Raw genomic sequence first — 27856 nt, 5'->3', positions numbered from 1 at the left:
AAGGGGTGTCCACATACTTTTTTTTATAGATGTTGTAGAATGATAAACTTGAAATAAAAAAATTTTCAGTAACATTTTCTGTATCTGACCATTTCTGGAAGACAAAAACATCTAAATTGTTGTTGAACTGGAAACAGATCGCTTGAACGCAATAATGTTTTGCATCCACTTTCTCCCGAACCTAAATATGCTGCACTGGCCACGAGTTCTGAAACATTGTCTACTCTGGGATAACTACAGTAAGCCTACTTACAGTGGTAGCCTACATACCTCAATGCAAAAGATCAGCTGTCTGTTCACCTGTTAATTTCTACTCTATGTTAATAAAAACCGCACACCCTGTCATCTGCATAGAGCAAAAACTATAAATTCTAATAGCCTATAGGCCCAAATAAATGAGAGATGCGCATGGTAATTTGTTGTATGGCTACTTCGGGAATATGAACTCATCATGGCCAGAAACGATGAGGAATTTATTCTGCAATGGTTATGATATATATAGCCACGTGTGTACATTTTGTTCATATTCTTTGCTAGTTAGTGAGTTGTTAGCCCAGTTATAAATCATTTGTAGTCGGCAATAGGGGAGTGATTGCTTCCTACAAGATACACAAAACGTCTACTTCTGTAGACATCTTTGAAAAGCGAGTCAAGTAAAGAGTTTTTTTCTGTCTTAAAGGGGCAGTGTTGTATTTTGAAACAGGCTTGAATAAGCTGGGTAGCCAATAGGCAGGGGGTAGTTGTTACGCGGAGCAGGTGAACCCAAGGGCTGACTCAGACGAGGAGATCGGTATAAGGTATTGAAAAGCAGGGGAAAGATTGGGTGTAGGTCAGGGGAAGCTTGGCGGGTTGCAGGAAGCCAGGTTCTGAGGCTGGAGCGAGGGGAGTTGGGGCTGGGTAGGCAGGTCCGGAGCGAAATCCAAGGAAACAGTGAAGTGGGGGTTCTGGACAGGGTGGCAGGACTGACGAGACGTGGGACAGGAGACAGGGACCAGAGTCAGAGCGGACGGATCTCCTGCGGAGAGAAAACAGCATCAGGCAAGGGAAAACAGGCACAACATGAAAACAGGATCTATGCATGAGCCAATGGCTAAAACACAGACTGACTGAGCAGAGGCTGCGATCTAGCAGCACGGAAGTGACAGGGCTGAGTTTTTGTAGAGGTCTTGATTGTGGAACAGGTTGCAGCTGGTGGGGATCTGCTCTGACTACAGCACACCTTACTCCGCCCACACAATCTCACACACGTGCACACAAAGAGAGGGAGAGAGCACTGGGGGAGTGGCAGCAGGTCAAGGAGACACAGGATGAGCAGTAGAGGGCGTGGCAGGAGCGGATGTAAAAGTAACATAATTTGTCTGATTCTCTCTTATGATGGTATGGGAATAATAATGCATTGTGTATTATGTATTATGTTTGTAAAATAAATATTTTGCTATGCAACACATTTCACATTACAGTTTTCAGACGTAGCCTACAAACGTCAATGGAAAAGGTGAACCGTCTGTTGTACCATTAAACTGTGCTTTGGATCGGAGTGGATATAGCAAAATAGGCTGCTTGAAATAGCTTATCTACTTTATTTACTATTTGGAAGTGGGTCGAATTAAATGAGAGATGGGACGAATGATAACCTATTATAACCTGTTGTAGTGCCTGCCTATAGGCTATTTTGCGAGTAGCCTATGAAACCATCACTGTCAGAAAAGTTGAGGAATTTATTCTGCAATGATCATTGAAATATATGCCTATTTCAAATTATTTTAGATGATTGCATTTTGTTATTATATTTAACTAGGCTTACCTGTTCTTTTGTTTTGAATAAGTGTCTTATATTCCCCACTTGTACTACGAGGCTACTTTTGCCTTCTTGCAATGCAAGTCTTCAACCACTAGAAACTGTGAGCACAAATGTTCTAAAGTTTGCAGGAGGACAAGCACATTCTCACTTCAAGTTCAGTCTTTATAAATGAAAACTTTTGCGTGAAAACTGGTGCACGCATGTTTTGGGGTATATTTTGTGTGTACCCAAACGTTTATCAATTAGGCCCCTGGTGTGCTAGGGCATAGTCATTTCTATTGACCTTAGAAAAAGATGATTAGATGAACTGAGACAGAGAGAGACAGAGACACACACATGGAGACAGAGAGAGAGACAGAGACACAGAGGGAGAGCACACAGCATGATATAATACATACAGTTGAAGTCGGAAATTTACATACACCTTAGCCAAACACATTTAAACGCAATTTTTCACAATTCCAATTTCAGAAGTTTACATACACTCAATTAGTATTTGGTAGCATTGCCTTTAAATTGTTTAACTTGGGTCAAACGTTTTGGGTAGCCTTCCACAAGCATCCCACAATAAGTTAGGGGAATTTTCTTGAATCTATTTTGTGAAGTGCAACAGTCCCTCCTGCAGCAAAGCACCCCCACAACATGATGCTGCCACCCCCGTTCTTCACGGTTGGGATGGTGTTCTTCCGCTTGCAAGCCTCCCCCTTTTCCTCCAAACATAACGATGGTCATTATGGCCAAACAGTTCTATTTTTGGTTTCTTTAGACCAGAGTACATTTCTCCAAAAAGTACGATATTTGTCCCCATGTGCAGTTGCAAACCGTAGTCTGGCTTTTTTATGGCGGGTTTGGAGCAGTGGCTTCTTCCTTGCTGAGCGGCCTTTCAGGTTATGTCGATTTAGGACTCGTTTAACTGTGGATATAGATACTTTTGTACCTGTTTCCTCCAGCACCTTCACAAGGTCCTTTGCTGTTGTTCTGCAATTGATTTGCACTTTTCGCACCAAAGTACGTTCATCTCTAGGAGACAGAACGCGTCTCCTTCATGAGCGGAATGATGGCTGCGTGGTCCCATGGTGTTTATACTTGCGTACTGTTGTTTGTACAGATGAACGTGGTACATGCAGGCGTTTGTAAATTGTTCCCAAGGATGAACCAGACTTGTGGAGGTCTACAATTATTTTTCTGAGGTCTTGGCTGATTTCTTTAGATTTTCCCATGATGTCAAGCAAAGAGGCACTGTTTGAAGGTAGGCCTTGAAATACATCCACAGGTACACCTCCAATTGACTCAAATGATGTCAATTAGCCTTTCAGAAGCTTCTAAAGCCATGACATCATTTTCTGGAATTTTCCAAGCTGTTTAAAGGCACAGTCAAATTAGTGTATGTAAACTTCTGACCCACTGCAATTGTGACAGTTGTGAAATAGAATGTCTGTAAACAATTGTTGGGAAAATGACTTGTGTCATGCACAAAGTAGATGTCCTAACTGACTTTCCAAACCTATAGTTTGTTAACAAGAAATGTGTGGAGTGTTTGAAAAACGAGTTTTAATAAACTCACCAACTGTACCTTAAACGCTGAGTGATGGGCCTGGAGAAATGTAACCATCAAATTCATAGACAGCGCTATAGATGCAAGGACTGACCAACAATGACATCAACATTATAGTGTTAACCATGTTTTGAGGCTATACAGTGTTTGTTACACTTTCATTGTTTATAAACATTGGAGTAAAAAATATATATTTTGGGTTCTGATGGGGTACGACATGAGGCATTTATAAGTTATATTCTTCAAGAATCAATGGGTATATATCATTAATTTATACATCCACAAATGGATATTGCAACTAAGAATTTTACAACACAATTTATGGTACCCTGGCTGTGAATGTATTTTATTATAAATGTGCTCTTAATCAAACTAAAAGCGTTGAGTCTTCTTGGGTATGACGCTACAAGCTTGGCACACCTGTATTTGGTTTCTCCCATTCTTCTCTGCAGATCCTCTCAAGCTCTGTCAGGTTGGATCGGGAGCGTCGCTGCACAGCTATTTTCAGGTCTCTCCAGAGGTGTTATATCGGATTCAAGTCCGGGCTCTGGTTGGGCCACTCAAGTACATTCAGAGACTTGTTCCGAAGCCACTCCTGCGTTGTCTTGGCTGTGTGCTTAGCGTTGTTGACCTGTTGGAAGGTAAACATTTGCAAACTTCTTCCATTTAAGAATGATGGAGGCCACTGTGTTCTTGGTGACTTTCAAAGCTACAGAAATGTTTTGATACCCTTCCCCAGATCTGTACCTCAATAAAATCCTGTCTCGGAGCTCTACGGACAATTCCTTCAACCTCATGGCTTGGTTATTGCTCTGACGTGCACTGTCAACTGTGGGATATTAGACAGGTATGTGCCTGTCCAATCAATTGAATTGACCACAGGTGGACTCCAATCCAGGTGTAGAAACATCTCACGAATGATTAATGGGAACAGGATGCACCTGAGATCATTTTTGAGTCTTATAGAAAAGGGTCTGAAAACTTCTTTTTTTTATTGATAATACATTTTCAAACATTTCTAAAAACCTGTTAACACTTTGTAATTTCCGGGTATTGTGTGTAGATTGGTGAGAAAACAAAAATATTTAATACATTTTAGAATAAGGCTGTAACGTGACAAAATGTTGAAAAAGTCAAGGGGTCTGAATTTTTTCTGAATGCACTGTATTTCTAGCTAGGATTCCAAGTGTGTCAACATGCACAAATCACATAATAGGGTAGACTGGGTGTCTGGCAATACCACACTGGTTGTATCCTCTGGCCATGAGAATGTACCCGTCTCTTCCCCAACCAGTACCCCAGCTGCAAAACCAATGGAGAAATTAAAGAATCCTTAGTACTGAGAGTGCGTGTACGTTTACATTAGATATGTACATGACGTGTGAATAGAACTAAAATCCATTACAACCTGGTAGTATGATTGAATTTGGAACTTTTCTTCAAAAAATAAAATATAATAGGATTATTTGGCTGGATGAGTAATGCGTAAACGGTGGCCTTTTTACAACACAAATTGTTGAAGAAAAGTGTCAAATTAAAACACACTTGCAGATTATGATGAGTTTGACTGTATTTTCTGCATCAAAAAGGTTGCCTTATGTCATTAATATTGAGTTGTTGGATGGCTTTAAACTTTCAAAGTAAACACTGACCTGTTTTTCACTATCCAGTAATCCAGGTAAGAACTACCATACCCGACAGCCAGTACAGCATGGTTAGTTCTTGTTGAACAGTCAGGCTGGTAGAGGACTCCTAAAGAAGAAACACTACAAGAGTTCATGTGCAATTCATATGTATTTATTTACAATTGAATAGAGGTAATGGTAACACTTTACTTAAAGCATCCAGGTATAATGCATTATGCGGTTATAATGCATTGCGAGTTGTCATGATGATGATGATGACCCCTTTACATTATAATAATTCATAGTGATACGGGCTAAATAACCAGTTGAAAAAGTATATATATAAAATATAATAATATAATATAAATATACATAAATATATTATATATAAATATTATATAAATATTATAAAGACTCATACATGGTTATAACAAGTTATGCCTGGATTCTTCAAGAAAAGTGTTTGCAAACTAATTTTTGATTTTAATTTTTGTCTCTATGTGTAAAGTATGAGTTCTGTCACTGTATGACCAATCTGGGCTATAAATCTTAGCCAACAATGAAACGTTGTACTCCTCAAACTAGCTTGTTAACCATTGCCTGGTATTGGTAAGATTAGGGCTATTTTTTCTTATTATCTATTTGTTGCTTAATGGTTCACAACTAAAATTGTAGTAATACGTTTGCAGAAGAGTCCACGCAGTAAAGTCGAACTACTACAATCTCAAAAGAGATCATCTATGACATATTTTTGGAGAGCGTACCCTTGACATGAATGTACACGTATACTTGTTCACATCTAATCATAGGTGGGACACCGAGCTCACCATCTTTGTAGAACTTGAAGGAGGGATGTGTGGCGTTCACAGACACAGCGATAGGGCCAACCTCATACAAAGTGTCTCGAAACACTTTTTCATCCAGCGAAGGAACTCTGTTGAAGCCTTTGCACCAGGCTTCCTTTGTTGCGTTCTGGTATTCACAAGGGCCCATCTGAAAACAGTTGATTATGATAATCTCAAGCTTTACAGTGAGCTTTTCACTCATCTATTCTATGTTCTTTCCAAAATTGCCACTTTTTACAGAAATACCAGTTGGAGGATTCCTGGTTTCATGGTTATTCCCTCCTGATTCCAAGAATCTATCGGACTGGGATTTATGGAAAACCTGAGAATTTGGGAGAAAGTTACCGGAATTTTGCAACCCTAATGGTAACATATTGTATTGTACCTCTGCAGTGTAAGGATATTTCCTCTCCGACATAATCCCATGATCTGAGACGTAACTAAAACACCTCATGGCCAAGCCACCGCCACAGCCATTATTGTGATAGTCTCCACTGCAGTCCACCAGGTTCTGCTCACTCAGAGGCAACAGTTTGCCTGTCTGCTTGAACAACTGGCCCTCCAGGGCTCCGACTGCAGCAAATGCATAGCAAGATCCACAAGACCCCTAGATCAAATAAAATAGTTGTCATATCTACTGTTTTGCGTTGAAGTTATTGACTAGACGTAAATGCATAGCAAGATCCACAATGCCGCATGATAAAATACCCAATTTATTTCCCCTATTGTGCTTTGAAGTTATCCCCTAGCGGTATGGCGGCATGTTTTTCCTGGTAAAGTGCTCAGGAAAAACTCCTGTCCCTACATATCATATCAGGCCACTACCTCAACAGTATCTAAGAAACATAGATACAGTTTCGTCCCCTTTCTAAATGCAGAGAAAGTGGCTTTTCATGTCATGTCTAATAAGTGGCACCTAGACTACCCACTCCTCTAATCCTTTCTAAATCAGTGTCTATACAATACCCGAAAAATGAAGGGGAGAATACTAACTTCCAGTTAAGTCAAATGTTTACTTAGTCATGCATGATGTCAATGGGAGACGAAAGGAAATTTTGACTTCAGTGGAAGTTAGGATTCGCCCAAAAGTGAGAGAGAACAAATGAAAGAGGCTGCTCTTCAACCTGGTCCTTCACCGGAGTCACATATCCATATGGACGCCAGTCCCACGTCTCGGGAGCTGCTGAGAGACTGCAGTTCCACTTAGAGAGGGGGATCCCATCCAGGAGTTTCTCCTCCTCAGCAGCATTAACAGTCAATAAGGCATTGTACTCTTTATTCGTCTGGAACACAGAATTAACACTAGAATGGATCGGCATCCTAATGGATCACCATCTTAGTCAGGAAAACATTAATTCTAGAAACGGATTAAATATTGTAAAAAACAATGAATGTGTAGATACGTCTGCATTGTACTGTATCTCTGTGGTCTGGACAAAATGGGGGTAGGGGGTGTCATTCATAACCTACAATGCCTTTAGAATGTATTCAGACCCCTTGACTTTTTTCATCTTTTGTTACATTGCAGCCTTATTCTAAAACTGATTAAATAGTTGTTTTGACCTCATCAATCTACACACAATATCCCACAATGACTAAGTAAAAACAGTTCTTTTGACATTTTTGCAAATGTATTAAACATTAAAAAAAACGTAAATCACATTTACATAAGTATTCAGACCCTTTACTCAGTACTTTCTTGAAGCACCTTTGGCAGCGATTACAGCATCGAGTCTTCTTGGGTACGACGCTACAAGCTTGGCACACCTGTATTTGGGGAGTTACTCCCATTCCTCTCTGCAGATCCTCTCAAGCTCTGTCAGGATGGATGCGGAGCGTTGCTGCACAGCTATTTTCAGGTCTTTCCAGAGATGTAATATCAGGCCACTCAAGGACATTCAGAGACTTGTTCCGAAGCCACTCCTGCGTTGTCTTGGCTGTGTGCTTAGGGTCGTTGTCCTGTTGGAAGGTGAACATTCGCCTCAGTCTGGAGTACTGCAAAGATGGTTGTCCTTCTGGAAGGTTCTCCCATCTCCACAGAGCACTGTCAGAGTGACCATCGGGTTCTTGGTCACCTCCCCGACCCAGATTGCTCAGTTTGGCCTGGTCGCCAGCCCTAGGAAGATTCTTGGTGGTTCCAAACGTCTTCCGTTTAAGAATTTTGGAGGCCACTGTTCTTGGGGACCTTTAATGCTGCAGCCTTCCCCAGATCTGTGCCTGAACACAATTCTGTCTCGTAACTCTATGGATAATACCATCGACCTCATGGCTTGGTTTTTGCTCTGACATGCACTGTCAACTGTGGGACCTTATATAGACAGGTGTGTGCCTTTCCAAATGATGTCCAATCAATTTAATTTACCACAGGTGGACCACAATCAAGTTGTAGAAATATCTCAAAAATGATCACTGGAAATAGGATGCACCTGAGCTCAATTTCGAGTCTCATAGCAAAGGGTCTGAATACTTATGTAAATAGTGTATTTCAGATTTTTATTTTTTTATCAATTTGCTAAAATGTATTAAAACCTGTGTTCGCTTTGTCATTATGGGGTACTGTATGTCGCTTGTATTTATAAAATTTTAAAATAAGGCTGTAACGTAACAAAATGTGGAAAAGTCAAGGGTCGGAATACTTTCCGAATTAACTGTCTGTGTGTATAAAATGACTTGGTGATTAAAACCTAAATCTGGCATTCCATAGACAAGATGTGCTGTGAGTAATCCGAAATAGAGATAAGCCTGGAAGTGTTTAGAACAATCCCTTATTGTTCTAGTCATCCTGGCATCTGGGAAACTAAGCCGGGGTCAAGTTAAAACGGCACCTGGTTTAGATGAGCACCGGATGAACCCAGAATGGCTTGTAAGATCTCGGTTTCTTTATTGTCTGTTAGGCTACTCGGCCCAACAGTCAAGAGTGTTGGGTTGACTAGTCTCATTATTGCAATAATTAATCAATATTAAATTAAGATGATTGTTTGAAGAATTGAAAAAGTCTCTCTCCCCCAAAAATTCTGCAGAATCCAAGAACTTAGTGGCCTCCATCAATCTTAAATGGAAGAAGTTTGGAACCACAAAGACTCTTCCTAGAGCTGGCCGCCCAGCCAAACTGAGCCATTGGGGGAGAAGGGCCTTGGTCAGGGAGGTGACCAAGAATCAGATGGTCACTATGAAAGAGCTCCAGAGTTCCTCTGTGGAGATGGGAGAACCTTCCAGAACTATCACTGTAGTACTCCACGAATCAGGCCTTTATTGTAGAGTGGCCAGACGGAAACCACTCCTCAGTAAAAGGCACATGACAGGCCGCTTGGAGTTTGCCAAAAGGCACCTAAAGACTATCAGACCATGAGAAACAAGATTCTCTGGTCTGATGAAACCAAAGATTGAACTCTTTGGCCTGAATGCCAAGCGTCACGTCTGGAGGAAACCTGCAGTGAAGCACGGCGGTGGCAGCATCATGCTGTGGGGATGTTTTTCAGTGGCAGGGACTGGGAGACTAGTCAGGAACGAGGGAAAGATGAACGAAGCCAAGTACAGAGAGAACCTTGGTGAAAACCTGCTCCAGAGCGTTCAGGACCTCAGACTGGGGCGAAGGTTCACCTTCCAACAGGACAACGACCCTAAGCACACAGCCATGACAATGCAGGAGTGGCTTCGGGATAAGTCTCTGAATGTCCGTGAGAGGCCCAGCCAGAGCCCGGATATGAACCCAATTGAACATCTCTGGAGAGACCTGAAAATAGCTGTCCAGCATCGCTACCCATCCAACCTGACACAGCTTGAGATAATCTGCAGAGAAAAATGGGAGAAACTCCCCAAAAACAGTTGCGCCAAGCTTGTAGCGTCATACCTAAGAATGCAATTTTAAGAAAATGCGATAAGAACAACAAATAATTAAAGAGCAGCAGTAAATAACAATAGCGGGGCTATATACAGGGGGTAACGGTACAGAGTCAATGTGTCAATGTGCGGGGGCACCGCTGTTGAGGTAATTGAGGTAATTATGTACATGTAGGTAGAGTTATTAAAGTGGCTTTGCATAGATAATAACAGAGATTAGCAGCAGCCATTTGATTAGCTATTCAGGAGTCTTATGGTTTGGGGGTAGTAGCTATTTAGATGCCTCTTGGACCTAGACTTGCCGCTCCGGGACCACTTGCTGTGCGGTAGCAGAGAGAACAGTCTATGACTAGGGTGGCTGGAGTCTTTGACAATTTTTAGGGCCTTCCTCTGACACCGCCGGTATAGAGGTCCTGGATGGAAGGAAGCTTGGCCCCGGTGATGTACTGGGCCGTTCGGACTACGCTCTTGCGGTCGGAGGCCGAGCAGTTGCCATACCAGGAAGTGAGAGCCTGTAAGTAAGCATTTCACTGTAAGGTCTACACCTGTTGTATTCGGCGCACGTGACGAATAAACTTTGATTTGATTTGATGCAACCCTTCAGGATGCTCTTGATTGTGCAGCTGTAAAACCTTTTGAGGATCTGAGGACCCATGCCAAATCTTTTCAATCCGCTGAGGGGGAATAGGTTTTGTTGTGCCCTCTTCACGACTGTCTTCGTGTGCTTAGACCATGTTAGTTTGTTGGTGATGTGGACACTAAGGAACTTGAAGCTCTCAACCTGCTCCACTACAGCCCCGTCGATGAGAATGGGGGCGTACTCGGTCCTCCTTTTCCTGTAGTACACAATCATCTCCTTTGTCTTGATCACGTTGAGGGAGAGGTTGTTATCCTTGCACCACACGGTCAGTTCTCTGACCTCCTCCCTATAGGCTGTCTCATTGTTGTTGGGTATCAGGTCACCACTGTTGTGTCATCAGCCAACTTAATGATGGTTTTGGAGTCGTGCCTAGCCGTGCAATCATGAGTGAACAGGGAGTACAGGATGGGACTGACCACGCACCCCTGAGGGGCTCCCGTGTTGAGGATCAGCGTGGCGGATGTGTTGTTACCTACCCTTACCACCTGGGGGCGGCCCATCAGGAAGTCCAGGATTCAGTTGCAGAGGGAGGTGTTTAGTCCCAGGGTTTTAGCTTAGTGATGAGCTTTGAGGGCACTATGGTGTTGAACGCTGAGCTGTAGTCAATGAATAGCATTCTCACATAGGTGTTCCTTTTGTACAGGTGGGAAAGGGCAGTGTGGAGTGCAATAGAGATTGCATCATCTGTGGATCTGTTGGTGCGGTATGCAAATTGGAGTGAGTCTAGTGTTTCTGGGATAATGGTGTTGATGTGAGCCATGACCAGCCTTTCAAAGCATTTCATGGCTACAGACGTGAGTGCTACGGGTCGGTAGTCATTTAGGCAGGTTACCTTAGTGTTCTTTAGCACAGGGACTATGGTGGTCTGCTTGAAACATGTTGGTATTATAGACTCGGACAGGGAGAGGTTGAAAATGTCAGTGAAGACAAATGCCAGTTGGTTAGCGCATGCTCGGAGTACACGTCCTGGTAATCCGTCTGGCCCAGCGGCCTTGTGAATGTTGACCTGTTTAATGGTCTTACTCACATCGGCTGTGGAGAGTGTGATAACACAGTTGTCCGGAAGAGCTGATGCTCTCATGCATGTTTCAGTGTTACTTGCCTCGAAGCGAGCGCAGAAGTTATTTAGCTCGTCTGGTAGGCTCGTGTCACTAGGCAGCTCTCGGCTGTGCTTCCCTTTGTAGTCTGTAATAGTTTGCAAGCCCTGCTACATCCGATGAGCATCGGAGCCGGTGTAGTATGATTCGATCTCAGTCCTGTATTGATGCATTGCCTCTTTGAGGGTTCGTTGGAGGGCATAGCGGGATTTCTTATAAGCTTCCGGGTTAGAGTCCCGCTACTTGATAGTGGAAGCTCTACCCTTCAGCTCAGTGCGAATGTTGCCTGTAATCCATGGCTTCTGGTTGGGGTATGTACATACAGTCACTGTGGGGATGACGTCCTCGATGCACTTATTGATAAAGCCAGTGACTGATGTGGTGTACTCCTCAATGCTATTGGAAGAATCCCGGAACATATCCCAGTCTGTGCTAGCAAAACAGTCCTGTAGTTTAGCATCTGCGTCATCTGACCACTTTTTTATAGACAGAGTCACTGGCACTTCCTGCTTTAATTTTTGCCTGTAAGCAGGAATCAGGAGGATAGAGTTATGGTCAGATTTGCCAAATGGAGGGCAAGGGAGAGCTTTGTATGCATCTCTGTGTGTGGAGTAAAGGTGGTCTATCTCTGTCCAGTGTCTGTGTTCTTTTGCCTATCTTAGTCTTTTTATTGGCCAGTCTGAGATATGTATTTTTATTTGCAACGTTACCTAGAAGGCCAGCATCCCGGAGTCACCTCTTCACTGTTGACGTTGAGACTGGTGCTTGAGGGTACTATTTAATGAAGCTGAAAGTTAAGGACTTGTGAGGCATCTGTTTCTCAAACTAGACACTCTAATGTACTTGTCCTCTTGCTCAGTTGTGCCCCGGGGCCTTCCACTCCTCTTTCTATTCTGGTTAGAGCCAGTTTGCGCCGTTCTGTGAAGGGAGTAGTACACAGCGTTGTACGGGATCTTCAGTTTCTTTCTCACATGGAATAGCCTTCATTGCTCAGAACAAGAATAGACTGATGAGTTTCAGAAGAAAGTTATTTGTTTCTGGACATTTTTAGCATGTAATCGAACCCACAAATGCTGACGCTCCAGATACTCAACTAGTCTAAAGAAGGCCAGTTGTAATTGCTTCAGCTACAATAGTCATTTACAACAATAACAATATCTACACTGTATTTCTGATCAATTTGATGTCATCTTAATGAACAAAAAATATGCTTTCTTTCAAAAAACAAAGACATTTCTAAGTGACCCCAAACTTTTGAACGGTAGTGTACATGCTTAGTTATTTGTTTCTGGACATTTTTAGCCTGTAATCAAACCCACAAATGCTGATGCTCTAGATACTCAACTAGTCTGAAGAAGGCCAGTTGTAATTGCTTCAGCTACAATAGTCATTTACAACAATTTTTTACCCCCTTTTCTCCCCAATTGTTAGTAATTGCTATCTTGTCTCATCGCTACAACTCCCGTACGGGCTCGGGAGAGACGAAGGTCGAAAGCCATGCGTCCTCCGAAACACAACCCAACCAAGCCGCACTGCTTCTTAACACAGCGCGCCTCCAACCCGTAAGCCAGCCGCACCAATGTGTCGGAGGAAACACCGTGCACCTAGCTACCTTGGTTAGCACGCACTGCGCCCGGCCCGCCACAGGAGTCGCTGGTGCGCGATGAGACAAGGATAACCCTACTGGCCAAACCCTCCCTAACCCGGTCGCGGCCGGCTGCGACAGAGCCTGGGCGCGAACCCAGAGTCTCTGGTGGCACAGCTAGCGCTGCTAGACCACTGCGCCACCCGGGAGGCCCAAGTTGATTATTTTTAATAAATTAGTAAACATTTCTAAAAAACTGTTTTTGCTTTGTAATTATAGGGTATTGTGGGTAGATTGATGAGGGGGGGAAATTATGTAATCAGTTTTAGAACAAGGCTGTAACGTAACAAAATGTGGACAAAATACTTTTCTGGCCTGAATACCTTTCGAATGCACTGGATATATATATATTATTTATTTATTTCTGTGCCTGTTTTGCATGTTATTTTGGCATTAATATGTGTCACATATCAGTTTGCAAACAATGAAAATAATAATTAAGCCGCATTACAAAGATCGTCTCTTTTTTGCTTTCTTGAGTAAGGCAGCTCCAAAATTCAGGTGTTTCAGCCTAGCTCTGGGGTTTCTGTGGTGGTGGGGCAGGCTGCAAAAATTACGAGCATAGGGGTTGCTAATGTTCTCTAATTGCGCTGTGATTTGCTCAGTGTTCTGTCACTCATGGGGACACTGCGTCACCGCAAAATCTACAGGGAGAGCTCAAACATTCAAGCCTCTTGGGTGCTGCCATAGAGTTACATTAGAAGTGCCCATCCAAGAAGGCGTTATATCTACAGTACCACGTTATATCTACAGTACCTTTGATTGAACTGATCATTTCAACATACTACTTTCAAAATCGATGGGGTATCGTCGGACGGGGCCAGAGTGTCTCCCGACCCCTCCTGTCTCAGCCTCCAGTATTTATGCTGCAGTAGTTTGTGTCGGGGGTCTAGGGCCCAGATCTGTTATATCTGTCTTATCCAGTGTCCTGTGTGAATTTAAGTATGCTCTCTCTAATTCTTTATTTCTCTCTCTCAGAGGACCTGAGCCCTAGGACCATGCCTCAGGTCTACCTGACCTGATGACTCCTTGCTGTCCCCAGTCCACCTGGCCGTGCTGCTGCTCCAGTTTCAACTGTTCTGCCTGCGGCTATGGAACGCTGACCTGTTCACCGGACGTGCTACCTGTCCCAGACCGTCTGTTTTCAACTCTCTAGAGACAGCAGGAGTGGTAGAGATACTCTGAATGATCGGCTATGAAAAGCCAACTGACATTTACTCCTGAGGTGCTGACCTGTTGCACCCTCGACAACCACTGTGATTATTATTATTTGACCCTGCTGGTCATCTATGAACATTTGAACATCTTGGCCATGTTCTGTTATAATCTCCACCCGGCACAGCCAGAAGAGGACTGGCCACCCCTCATAGCCTGGTTCCTCTCTAGGTTTCTTCCTAGGTTCTGGCCTTTCTAGGGAGTTTTTCCAAGCCAACGTGCTACTACACCTGCATTGTTTGCTGTTTGGGATTTTAGGCTGGGTTTCTGTACAGCACTTTGAGATATCAGCTGATGTAAGAAGTGCTTCATAAATACATTTGATTTGATTTGATCATGAATCAAGCCAAATCCTTTTCAATACTTGTCATATGAAGAGAAATTATAGATAAAACGTATCCGTGCTCATCGGCCATTGGACATAAACATTTCACAACAACTTGGAAATTGCAAATTGAAGAATGAGTGGTTTGGAAGGAATCAGTGGCTAACTGCAAGCCTGCTATTCAGTGGAGTGGATTTCCAAGTCTTGGTTAAAGGGTCTCTTTTCCAAGTTTAAAAGGATAAACATTCAACATTGGCCATGTTGTCAATCCAGCATGACTTCTGCTGCTTTCAAAACAACTGGAAACTCAGAACTGGGAAATCTCAGACTTCAGTGAGTGGGAACATATTTTGAACGGTCATCCAACTCAGTATTCCAAGTTGGGGGTTCGGGCCTCTTTCTAGAGCTCCGACCTGAAGATCACTAACGTCATGATTCAAACTTGTTTTTTTCCGAGTTCCCAGTTGTCTTGAAAGCACCATAAATCCAGAGAATGAGAGACTTTGATGACAAAGTTTGATGACAAAATTTGCCCACGAAGGACCGCCACACCACCTTCCTGTTCATGTGAGAACAGCACAACAAGGTGAGTCCAAAAATGTATTGTATGTTGCTGCATAAATGATGTAATATGCCAGGGAGATATGTATACTGTAGCTAAGAAAGTAATACTATGTGTATGTTGTGTAGTAAGCTGTTAGTAGCCCATGTGCGTCACCCTAATAATTTGGTCCCCTTTCCACTCATAATTTAGCCTTCTTTTCTGACTTGGTGGTGCACATGTAGCTTATAGCCTGTTTTAGAGAAATGTCAGCATCGAATATTGTTAGACCTTTCATTGTCTACGGTTCTGACTTGGTGTACAGGGAGAATACGTCCGTCCTAGCTCTCTCAGTAATATCTTAATTTGGTATATTGAATGTGTGATTTCATGAAAGTTTAATTTATATAGTAATTTATTTGAATTTGGCGCTCTGCATTTTCACTGGATGTTGGCCAGGTGGGACGCACCGTACCACATATCCCAGAGAGGTTAAACGAATATGGTTTCTACTGACAATTGAGATGTACAAACTATGGCATAAGGGGACGACGAGCAGATAAGAGGCAATCTGTAATTTTGATTAAAGCTATACTTGTGAATCCAGCCAACGTGTCAGATTTCAAAAATGCTTTATGGCGAAAGCAAACAATGCTATTATCTGAGGATAGCACCCCAGCTAACAATCACAGACCATCATATTTCAACCTTCCAGGCGCGACACAAAACGCAGAAATAAAGATATAATTCATGCCTTACCTTTTACGAGCTTCTTCTGTTGGCACTCCAATATGTCCCATAAACATCACAAATGGTCCTTTTGTTCGATTAATTCCATTGATATATATCCAGAATGTGCATTTATTTGGCGCGTTTGATCCAGAAAAACATCGGTTCCAACTTGCACAACGTGACTACAAAATATCAGGGTTACCTAAAGTTACCTGTACGCGTTGTCCAAACATTTCAAACTACTTTTGTAATACAACTTTAGGTATTTTTTTACGTAAATAATCAATAAAATTGAAGACGGGATGATCTATGTTCAATACCGGAGGAAAACAATGTGTAGCATGCTTTCTGGTCACGCGCCTCTAACAAACAGTACACTTCACTGGAGCCTCATTCTGAACATGGCTACTTCTTCATTTCTCAAAGGAAAAACCTCAACCAATTTTTAAAGACTGTTGACATCCAGTGGAAGTGATAGGAACTGCAGGAAGGTCCCTTAGAAATCTGGATTCCCAATGAAACATCATTGAAAAGAGAGTGACCTCAAAAAAAAGAATTCTGAATGGTTTGTCCTCGGGGTTTTGCCTGCCAAATAGTTATAGTCACAGACATGATTCAAACAGTTTTAGAAACTTCAGAGTGTTTTCTATCCAATACTAATAATAATGCATATATTAGCATCTGGGACTGAGTAAGAGGCCGTTTACTCTGGGCACGCTTTTCCAAACGTGAAAATGCTGCCCCCTATCCTAGAGAAGTTAAGCAAGCCAGCCATATCAGTTATGTTATTTTAAAAGGCAGTAAATGAGGCAGAATGAAGTGTTTCGCTGTCAGACAAGACTCCACTGACAGCCAGATGTAACAGTATTAAGGTGTTGGGACTGCTGTTGAGACACCTTTATGTAGGCCCTAACCGTTTGCCACCATTATAGTCCAATGAATGTATTTATTAGTGTTGTGTTGTGTAGTGGCTTTGCTGGCATGCATAAACATTCTGGTGGGGAGTTTGCATCACTGAGATTTACATTCTAAAATCAATACAGCATACAGTATTTCCCACAATATTACCTAGCCTTGCTGGAGCAAACTGACATCTAATGTCATCAATGGGAGAAACAGGTAGGCCAACTATTTACCTCTGAAGTGATAACATTTCAAGTTAAGTTAAATCTCACAAACTCAGTTTTGGAAAATACTGACTTTATGACGAAAGTAATCCTACTTACACATTTTAATCAATTTTGGCACTAGAATTTATGTTTATTACTACTATCGATGCCACATAGGCCTTTTTCAAGCAGATAAGTCATTTTTGGGGTTCAGTTCCTCTTTAATATTAAGTTGTAAAATACTGAACTTCCCCTTTATCTGGGACTTAGTAAAACAATCTGTAAAAGCTGCTCTCTTTCCTATTTATGTTTTTTATATTCTTAAATTTATGTTTCATGCTCATGCAGTTGCTGGCCCAATTAAAATTGTGGGTTGTCTTACCATGTCTCCAAACTGGTTAATTCCCAGGGTGAAAGTGTGCTTTCCTATTTCTGCCTCCAGGTTGTGTTGACGGATGAGGCCTTGGTTTGTCTCCCAGATCATCCTTCTGAAGCCCTCATCCACCTGAGAAAGACAAGCCAAAGGGCCCCACAAGTTATTGACATCATGATTAATCTCTATGGGGCAATCGTAACACAAGGGTGATATGCACATGCTAAACTTCCACTTAAGTCACATTTTCACCCAGCTAGCACACTTGGTTCCTTGGAAGTTGTGGGAACGTACATTTTTTCCCATTGGTTCTGGGAATGAAGGCATACATTTCCTGACTGGTAAAACTGAATGTTTTTTTAAGATTGAGAACAGAAGTGAACATTGTGCCTGTTCTGGGAATGTACATTTTTGGGTTGCAGAGAGGTTCTGATGTTCCACTATGATTCCCTGAAAGTTTTCCTGGGTGGTTTTATTAATGTTATGAGAACGGAAATTCGAAGTTATTTGAAGGTAATTACATTTAAGTCATTTAGCAGACGCTCTTATCCAGAGCGACTTACAAATTGGTGCATTCACCTTATGATATCCAGTGGAACAACCACTTTACAATAGTGCATCTAACTCATTTAAGGGGGAGGGGGGGGGTTAGGAGGATTACTTTATCCTATCCTAGGTATTCCTTAAAGAGGTGGGGTTTCAGGTGTCTCCGGAAGGTGGTGATTGACTCCGCTGACCTGGCGTCGTGAGGGAGTTTGTTCCACCATTGGGGTGCCAGAGCAGCGAACAGTTTTGACTGGGCTGAGCGGGAACTGTACTTCCTCAGAGGTAGGGAGGCGAGCAGGCCAGAGGTGGATGAACGCAGTGCCCTTGTTTGGGTGTAGGGCCTGATCAGAGCCTGAAGGTACGGAGGTGCCGTTCCCCTCACAGCTCCGTAGGCAAGCACCATGGTCTTGTAGCGGATGCGAGCTTCAACTGGAAGCCAGTGGAGAGAGCGGAGGAGCGGGGTGACGTGAGAGAACTTGGGAAGGTTGAACACCAGACGGGCTGCGGCGTTCTGGATGAGTTGTAAGGGTTTAATGGCACAGGCAGGGAGCCCAGCCAACAGCGAGTTGCAGTAATCCAGACGGGAGATGACAAGTGCCTGGATTAGGACCTGCGCCGCTTCCTGTGTGAGGCAGGGTCGTACTCTGCGAATGTTGTAGAGCATGAACCTACAGGAACGGGTCACCGCCTTGATGTGAGTTGAGAACGACAGGGTGTTGTCCAGGATCACGCCAAGGTTCTTAGCGCTCTGGGAGGAGGACACAATGGAGTTGTCAACCGTGATGGCGAGATCATGGAACGGGCAGTCCTTCCCCGGGAGGAAGAGCAGCTCCGTCTTGCCGAGGTTCAGCTTGAGGTGGTGATCCGTCATCCACACTGATATGTCTGCCAGACATGCAGAGATGCGATTCGCCACCTGGTTATCAGAGGGGGGAAAGGAGAAGATTAATTGTGTGTCGTCTGCATAGCAATGATAGGAGAGGCCATGTGAGGATATGACAGAGCCAAGTGACTTGGTGTATAGCGAGAATAGGAGAGGGCCTAGAACAGAGCCCTGGGGGACACCAGTGGTGAGAGCACGTGGTGCGGAGACAGATTCTCGCCACGCCACCTGGTAGGAGCGACCTGTCAGGTAGGACGCAATCCAAGCGTGGGCCGCGCCGGAGATGCCCAACTCGGAGAGGGTGGAGAGGAGGATCTGATGGTTCACAGTATCAAAGGCAGCCGATAGGTCTAGAAGGATGAGAGCAGAGGAGAGAGAGTTAGCTTTTGCAGTGCGGAGCGCCTCCGTGACACAGAGAAGAGCAGTCTCAGTTGAATGACTAGTCTTGAAACCTGACTGATTTGGATCAAGAAGGTCATTCTGAGAGAGATAGCAGGAGAACTGGCCAAGGACGGCACGTTCAAGAGTTTTGGAGAGAAAAGAAAGAAGGGATACTGGTCTGTAGTTGTTGACATCGGAGGGATCGAGTGTAGGTTTTTTCAGAAGGGGTGCAACTCTCGCTCTCTTGAAGACGGAAGGGACGTAGCCAGCGGTCAGGGATGAGTTGATGAGCGAGGTGAGGTAAGGGTGAAGGTCTCCGGAAATGGTCTGGAGAAGAGAGGAGGGGATAGGGTCAAGCGGGCAGGTTGTTGGGCGGCCGGCCGTCACAAGACGCGAGATTTCATCTGGAGAGAGAGGGGAGAAAGAGGTCAAAGCACAGGGTAGGGCAGTGTGAGCAGAACCAGCGGTGTCGTTTGACTTAGCAAACGAGGATCGGATGTCGTCGACCTTCTTTTCAAAATGGTTGACGAAGTCATCCGCAGAGAGGGAGGAGGGGGGAGGAGGGGGAGGAGGATTCAGGAGGGAGGAGAAGGTGGCAAAGAGCTTCCTAGGGTTAGAGGCAGATGCTTGGAATTTAGAGTGGTAGAAAGTGGCTTTAGCAGCAGAGACAGAAGAGGAGAAAGTAGAGAGGAGGGAGTGAAAGGATGCCAGGTCCGCAGGGAGGCGAGTTTTCCTCCATTTCCGCTCGGCTGCCCGGAGCCCTGTTCTGTGAGCTCGCAGTGAGTCGTCGAGCCACGGAGCAGGAGGGGAGGACCGAGCCGGCCTGGAGGATAGGGGACATAGAGAGTCAAAGGATGCAGAAAGGGAGGAGAGGAGGGTTGAGGAGGCAGAATCAGGAGATAGGTTGGAGAAGGTTTGAGCAGAGGGAAGAGATGATAGGATGGAAGAGGAGAGAGTAGCGGGGGAGAGAGAGCGAAGGTTGGGACGGCGCGATACCATCCGAGTAGGGGCAGTGTGGGAAGTGTTAGATGAGAGCGAGAGGGAAAAGGATACAAGGTAGTGGTCGGAGACTTGGAGGGGAGTTGCAGTGAGATTAGTGGAAGAACAGCATCTAGTAAAGATGAGGTCAAGCGTATTGCCTGCCTTGTGAGTAGGGGGGGAAGGTGAGAGGGTGAGGTCAAAAGAGGAGAGGAGTGGAAAGAAGGAGGCAGAGAGGAATGAGTCAAAGGTAGACGTGGGGAGGTTAAAGTCACCCAGAACTGTGAGAGGTGAGCCATCCTCAGGAAAGGAACTTATCAGGGCGTCAAGCTCATTGATGAACTCTCCAAGGGAACCTGGAGGGCGATAAATGATAAGGATGTTAAGCTTGAAAGGGCTGGTAACTGTGACAGCATGGAATTCAAAGGAGGCGATAGACAGATGGGTCAGGGGAGAAAGAGAGAATGTCCACTTGGGAGAGATGAGGATCCCAGTGCCACCGCCCCGCTGACCAGAAGCTCTCGGGGTGTGCGAGAACACGTGGGCAGACGAGGCGAGAGCAGTAGGAGTAGCAGTGTTGTCAGTGGTAATCCATGTTTCCGTCAGTGCCAAGAAGTCGAGGGACTGGAGGGACGCATAGGCTGAGATGAACTCTGCCTTGTTGGCCGCAGATCGGCAGTTCCAGAGGCTGCCGGAGACCTGGAACTCCACGTGGGTCGTGCGCGCTGGAACCATCAGGTTAGAATGGCGGCGGCAACGCGGTGTGAAGCGTTTGTATGGTCTGTGCAGAGAGGAGAGAAGAGGGATAGACAGACACATAGTTGACAGGCTACAGAAGAGGCTACGCTAATGCAAAGGAGATTAGAATGACAAGTGGACTACACGTCTCGAATGTTCAGGAAGTTAAGCTTACGTTGCTAAAATAAAATCTTATTGACTAAAATCTTATTGACTAAAATGATATAGTACTGCTGGCGGTGAAGTAGAATTAAATAACGTTTTGAGAACATTCTCTAAATGTGAAAGAAATGTAAAAGTTATTTGAAGGTTTTTGAATAATTTCCTTTAAACTTTCACTGAATGTTTCAATACGACTTTTAATAGCACTGCTAGGTTGGTTTGGATGAACTGTTTTGAACTCCAAGCACAGAGAGGCAACGTGGACATTTATTTGCTTAGGCATTAATCGTGCAAACACCAAAACATTTTTATTGTGGCTCGGCATCAGTGCGATTCAAACCTATGATCTCTGGTCCCTATCTATGGAATTAGTCCACTGCGCCACCAGGATGGAGGAAGCGTGCCATGTTTTTTTTTAACTCATACAAAGCTGTTCAAACAGACCCCATTTCAAAGGAACCAAGTGGCAATTAGTGGGCTCGGCCAACACACCTGAACACTTAACAAGATGTGTTGTTTTGTTGACACTGAAAACGGAATGTATATTTTTTAAATAACATTCTTAGAACGTTCTTTGAATGTTACTACAGTTTTCTTGTTGATTTTATGGACAGTTTTCTTAATGTTCTGAGAACTTTAATGGTCTGAGAACACTTTAAATAGAACCATGAGGAAATCTGCAGAAAATGTTATGGTGAAGTACTAAAATTCTCGTAGAAGACATTTTTTTCTTAACATTCTCTGACCAATTTGAGAACATTACTTTAAATAGAACCATACAGAAACCTGTAGGAAGAATTGTGCTGAAGTACTGAAATTCCCACAGAAGAACGTTGTTTCTTAACAGTCTCAGAACAATTTGAGAACATTCCCAATGTCAAACCAGTTAGATAATGTTCCAAGAACATGGGATTGGTGTCCGTAAACCAGGATGGTTGTTGCTAACGTGTGCTAATGTGACTAGAATGACATTGTAAGTAACAGCCAACTTTCCAGGACAAAGCTTAAATTATTGTTAATCTAACTGCACTGTCCAATGTATAGTAGCTACTACAGTGAAAAAATGCCATGCTATTGTTTGAGGAGAGTGCACAACAACAAAACGCTTTTATCAAGGCAACTGGTTTGATACATTGACATCTGAAGGTAAATACTGTACTTACATTCAGTAATCTTGCTCTGATTTGTCATCCTGAGGGTCCCAGAGATAAAAGGTAGCATAGTTTTATTTGATAAAATCTATTTTTATATTAAAATGTAGGAACTGGGTTCTACAGTTTTCTGCTGTCTATGCTTCAGGTCCTAAGCTACAGACAGTTATATTTGGGTGTCATTTTAGGCCAAAAAATGTAAAAAGGGTACGATCCTTGTGAGCTTTTAGGAAATGTTCTGTTAAAGTAAGGAAATATCAAGACAATTATTTAAGTTCCTTAAATGTGCTGAGTTTCAAAGCCAAGCAAATATCCTGCTCCATTCCCAGAACGTTGTGGGAAGGTTTTATGCAAAATAACCATAGACAGCCATGCTCTCACCAAGCTCTAAGAAACATATGGTTCTCAGAACATTATGTGCTAGCTGGGCACAAAATTTGACTTAAAGCTGCAATATGGAACTTTTTGGGTGATCCGACCAAATTCACATGGAGTTATAGATCTGTCATTCTCATTGAAAGTCTAAGAAGCTGTAGATCTGTTCTATGTGTGCTATTTCTATGCTTCGCTTTCTTGAATATCGTTTTTGCATATTTTACTTTTGGTTATGTAAACCAGCTTCAAACAGCTGAAAATACAATATTTTTGGCTATATTTCACAGAGGTTTAGATGGTACAATGATTATCTACACTATACTTGCTTGTTTTGTCAAACAAACTACCTCCCCTCCAGGACACCTACAGCACCCGATGTCAGAGGAAGGCCAAAAAGATCATCAAGGACAACAACCACCCGAGCCACTGCCGGTTCACCCCGCTACCATCCAGAAGGCGATGTCAGTACAGGTGCATCAAAGCTGGGACCGAGAGACTGAAAAACAGCTTCTATCTCAAGGCCATCAGACTGTTAAACAGCCATCACTAATACAGAGAGGCTGCTGCCTACATACAGGCTCGGAATCATTGGCCACTTTAATAAATGGATCCCTAGTCACTTTAAATAATGTTTACATATCTTACATTTCTCATCTTATGTATATACTGTATTTTATACCATCTATTGCATCTTGCCTATGTCTCTCCGTCATCACTCATCCATATATTTATATGTACATATTCTTATTCCATCCCTTTAGATTTGAGTGAATTGTTAGATAACTTGTTAAATATTACTGCACAGTCAGAACTAGAAGCACAAGCATTTCACTACACTCACATTAACATCTGGTTACCATGTATTTGGATTTGGATTTGTTTGGATTTTAAACTGAATTTAGGCAAAATATTAAAATTTTAGCAACCAGGAAATTGCAGCGTAATCTCTGCGTAGTGCATATTTAAGTACTGTGTTTGCCGTAGGCTCTAAGTAACCTTGGAATACTGTTTGCCGTGTTGGGTTTTCCACTCCTCCCAGATGCCATCCAGCTCAGCGCCCAGTGGTTGTTTGAAAGAGGACACCACTGCACACAGTGCCATTAGTAGGAGTTTCATCTGCATCCTACACACACACACACACACACACACACACACACACACACACACACACACACACACACACACACACACACACACACACACACACACACACACACACACACACACACACACACAGTTAGCATTTACACTTACATTTCTCTATCATTTGTAAACGTGAATAGTTGCCTGAGTAAAAAATGTTATGGGGAATATGAAAGCAATGCAGCGGAATTTCATGATCACTAACTCTCATGAAATAGAGAACATTTGCACAAATCACAAAGCCATTTTGTTCCTGAGCATATTGATTTTATTTAGAAAAATCATTCAAAGGTAAGATTTCTACAGAGCAGATTTGGCATACAATTTCAAAGAAAATGTTACCTTTGGAGGTAGGTATATTATATATTATACAAAAAAATGTATAATAGGCTAAGGAATAAATGTAAGAATCATCACACCAAATGTGGTGAGTAACTCTGCCTACATATTACCTCGACACCGGAGCCCCGCACATTGACTCTGTACCGGTACCCCCCCCTATATAGTTATTTACTGCTGCTCAATTATTTGTTATTCTGATCTCTACTTTTTTAAAATATTTTCTTAAAACTGCGTTGTTGGTTAAGGGCTTGTAACTAAGCATTTCACGGCGAATGTGACAAATCAAATTTGATTGTTTGACTTGGAGTAGCTTGCCCTCAATTTAGGGAACCAAGCCTGAATTTAGTTTAAATCATCATCTCTATAAAAGGTTTCTATGGTCTAGCTTGTAATATTTTCCATAGAATATGTGTTATATTCATGTTTTATATTGATATAGGCATGTACTTTAATTATGCACAGAATTATTGACACCCTTGATAAAGATGAGCTATATTGTATGCTATTTGCCTGAGTAAAAAAAAACTCTAAGTAGTACCTTGTGAAGACAGCAGAGTAATGTAAAGCTGTAAAACTACATAAAGTCGTTACCTGGGTTTGAATGCTCCTGCCTCGATGTGAGGGGAAAATGAAAGCAATGTAACGGTTTATAGTTTTTAGGCTTCCTCTTTACTCTAACTAGCCTATTGATATTTATAGGTAGGCGGTACATAAGGGTCATAGTTAACCAAGTTCCTGTATTTAAACATCTGTTATGAAAGAACAAGTTCCTCTTCATGAGAGTTTCATGATCATTAATTCTTAAGAAATTTGCATACAGTACATTTGCATACAGTACAAGTTTTTTTTTCTAGTCTCCCCGGTTCTGACCGTTCTGCCTGTTCTGACCCTGACCTGGTTTACGAACCTCTGCCTGCCTTCGACCTGCCTTTAGCCTGCCCCTTTGTAATAATAAATATTCTGAGAATCGAACTATCCTCCTGTGTCTGCATCTGATTCATATCCTGAGACGTGATAATAAAGTATCTGAAATTACATCAAATATTATTTAAATCCAGGTCTGCAAGGTACTAGGGACGCACACACATACATTTCAATGTTAAATGTTTCTCCCCAACACTTTTGTCTAGTGATGTCATAATTTATTGCCCAATTAGATTGTGTAGAAATGTATGAAATGAGCTTTGAATGGCAATTTGGCAAAAGAGATTTGAATAGCAATGGGGGTGGTCCCCCAAAACCCTTGTCTGATGTTGCTCCCCACATTTTAAATACAAGTTTTGTAGGAATGCTAAGGGCCTTTTAGATCACAATGAAAAAGGTTACATGGGTATGGAAGTCCTAGATCAGCCCTTCAAGCTGAACAGAGTAAAACAGAATGGGGCTTTCTGTCTTTTCATTCTAAAGTTCTCACGTTTTAGGAAAGACCCAGATGCAGACAATGTCGAAGCAACAAAAGTGTATTACTAGAACAGGGGGCAGGCAAAACGACAGGTCAAGGGCAGGCAGAGGTCAGTAATCCCAATCAGAGTCCAAAAGGTACAAAACGGCAGGCAGTTTCAGGGTCGGTGCAGGCAGAGATCAATAATCCCGTGTGGTGGGACAAGGTACAGTACGGCAGGCAGGCTCAGGGTCAGCACAGGCAGAATGGTCAAAACTGGGGAAACCTAGAAAACAGGAACTTTAGAAAAGACAGGATCAAGGGGAAAAACGCTGGTAGGCTTGACGAACAAAACGTCACATTCGCAGGTATAAATACACAGGGGATAATGAGGGGAGATGGGAGACACCTGGTGGGGGGTGGAGACAAGCACAAAGACAGGTGAAACACATCAGGGAGTGGCAAAAGTACATGTAAGATGAATGTTATGTTTCAATTCCCTCTCTAATCCCCCACCTGCTGAAAGCACTGCAGTCAAAGAGCTAATAGAACTCATTATAAACCCATGAATGTTCCAGTAACTCACACATTGTCTTTGCCCAAAAGGCGCTATCCCTCTATTATTTACGTCTTTCTAGCTCGTAACTGTAATTCAGCAATAAATCAAAATAAGTATGTAAAACCTGACATTTTTTCACACAAGACAAAACGGTTACTTTCATTGTCTCGTCCCTTGCATCCAGGCTAAGAAATCAATTTCAATCTCCATAAAATGTTGGTATGTTTAGCGGTAAACCGATTAGAGTTTGATGTTATAGTTTCTATCCTTAGACCAATATACATCCCCTCTAAAAGAAATAAAAAAATGTGCGTGTGTGTGTCTGTGTGTGTGTGTGTGTGAGTAATGCTACACGCACAGTGCGGATACAGTCTTTGGGGATTCGCTAACTCATGTGTTCCAGTTTATTATGTTACTGACACTATTTAAAGTCGTTGTAGGCCATAAACAGGTTTATGTTACACATTTTTCACAGATCCCAAATTATTTTGACAAGGAGTCTTCAATGTGTCAACACTACATCATTTTTCAAAAAATGTTACGGTCGCTTTACCTTTCAAAAGAACAGCCGACTCCCATAAGACACAATAATTGTCAGAAGAAATAAAATCAAGATACAAGGATTTCAAATACAGTATAAACATTTTGTCTGGCATTTCTGAAACACGTATCAGGGACAATGAAATATCAAACAATTTATACAAATGTTGGAAGAATGTCGACACAACACTCAATTACACTAAGTATGACATTGCCCTGGACAATTCAGTCGGCATTGATAACTTTAACCAGTCTGTTCATCTTTTATCTTATCCAAAAGGGCCTCCTCCATCAACTCCTTGGCCTTCCGGTTGTCAAAAAGCTTTCTGTATGTACCAGGTCTTCCCCTTAGGAAGTGCTTTGGACTCTTATGTGAAAAAGTGTGTGTATATACAGCATGAGACTCTGAGCACACAACCAGGTAAGAAGGACAGTTCCGGTGTTCTGGAGCAAGGCGGGTAATTGCCTCTCGGCTCCAAAAGATGACATCCTTCTTCTTCACGCTTCAGTGAGTTTTGCCTGCCTGCGCTTTTCCCGCAGCTGCACAGGTCATCTGAAAACCCTCGCACGGTGCATGGGACCCTTCGTTTCGTCCGTTTCCTCGCAGTCTGCACAGGTTATTTTAATGGATGCGGACGGCCCTTGACACTACGTGGTTTTATTTGTGTTTGGATTGGCTTCGTGTTTAGACTGTGAAGATGAGAGGTGAGAGAGCCTCATTCTACTAAGATCCATCTGCTGTTGTGGGAAAACATTACCTGAACCTTCTTGGTGAGATGGTGGTAACGCAGTCATAAGCATGTCATAACAGATGTTTAAGCAGTTATATACTCTTACAAAAAAAAGGTTCTAAAAGGGTTATTCGGCTGTCCCCATAGGAGAAGGCAGGACCCTTTCTGGTTCCAGGTATAACCCTTTTGGGTTGCATGTAGAACCCTCTGTGGAAAGGGTTCTGCCAGGGCAGGGAGCATTGAGGTAGTATCCTAAACTCTGGGGCTCCAGTTAGAAGTTGCCATTTGTGACTCACCACCTGGATTCGGTCTTATGTAGCAAAATGTGAAATGGTGTTTTTTACATTGGATAAAAGTAGAGACTCAGAGCTACAAAATGGTATATCATACACTGCATTTGAGGAACAATGGGCACTTTTGAGAAAATCACCTTTGAATGTTTTGGTATCTAGTGAAGAGCTTTTCTTTGTCTACACCTACTCAACATCGTTCACATCCTCTTAAGGGTCTTTTTAAAAATGGCGGGTGGGGAAGCGAAACTATTGTGTGATAGTGAGAAGGAGAGATGTTGTGTGGGAAAATTGCTTTTTTCACTCGATCTGT

At 42.9% G+C, this 27856-nt stretch overlaps 1 protein-coding gene across 2 annotated transcripts; it reads right to left on the bottom strand.

The window, feature by feature from the left end:
* Positions 1-4329: 4329 nt before the first annotated feature.
* On the bottom strand, positions 4330-24733 carry LOC139566964 (procathepsin L-like). 2 transcript variants are annotated; one of them, XM_071388353.1, is made up of 8 exons: positions 24634-24733; positions 23554-23680; positions 17353-17475; positions 6951-7109; positions 6212-6433; positions 5809-5974; positions 5009-5108; positions 4330-4658 (listed from the first exon to the last, which is right to left on the bottom strand). In XM_071388353.1, exons 2-8 carry the CDS (start codon positions 23677-23679, stop codon positions 4562-4564), a joined length of 993 nt encoding a protein of 330 aa, XP_071244454.1. In that variant the 5' UTR covers position 23680; positions 24634-24733; the 3' UTR covers positions 4330-4561. The 2 variants fall into 2 exon arrangements, with proteins under 2 accessions (XP_071244454.1, XP_071244460.1); XM_071388359.1 differs by lacking the exon at positions 6951-7109 and having other exon boundaries at positions 24634-24731.
* Between the last annotated feature and the right edge of the window lie 3123 nt (positions 24734-27856).

The sequence above is a fragment of the Salvelinus alpinus genome, chromosome 2 (assembly GCF_045679555.1).
Source record: "Salvelinus alpinus chromosome 2, SLU_Salpinus.1, whole genome shotgun sequence".
NCBI lineage: Eukaryota > Metazoa > Chordata > Actinopteri > Salmoniformes > Salmonidae > Salvelinus > Salvelinus alpinus.
Note: the sequence above shows the minus strand (reverse complement) of the source record. Positions and strands in the feature narration are given on the sequence as shown.

Bases quoted from the DNA above. Each gene is read 5' to 3' on its own strand.
- LOC139566964 (XM_071388353.1), bottom strand. From the start codon at position 23,679: ATGCAGATGAAACTCCTACTAATGGCACTGTGTGCAGTGGTGTCCTCT. The intron at 7,110-17,352 runs GTAAGACAACCC...TCTGTGTTCCAG, and splicing joins TTAACCAGTTTGGAGACATG to ACGAATAAAGAGTACAATGC. The intron at 5,109-5,808 runs GTGAGCTCGGTG...TTTCTTCTTTAG, and splicing joins CTTCAAGTTCTACAAAGATG to GAGTCCTCTACCAGCCTGAC.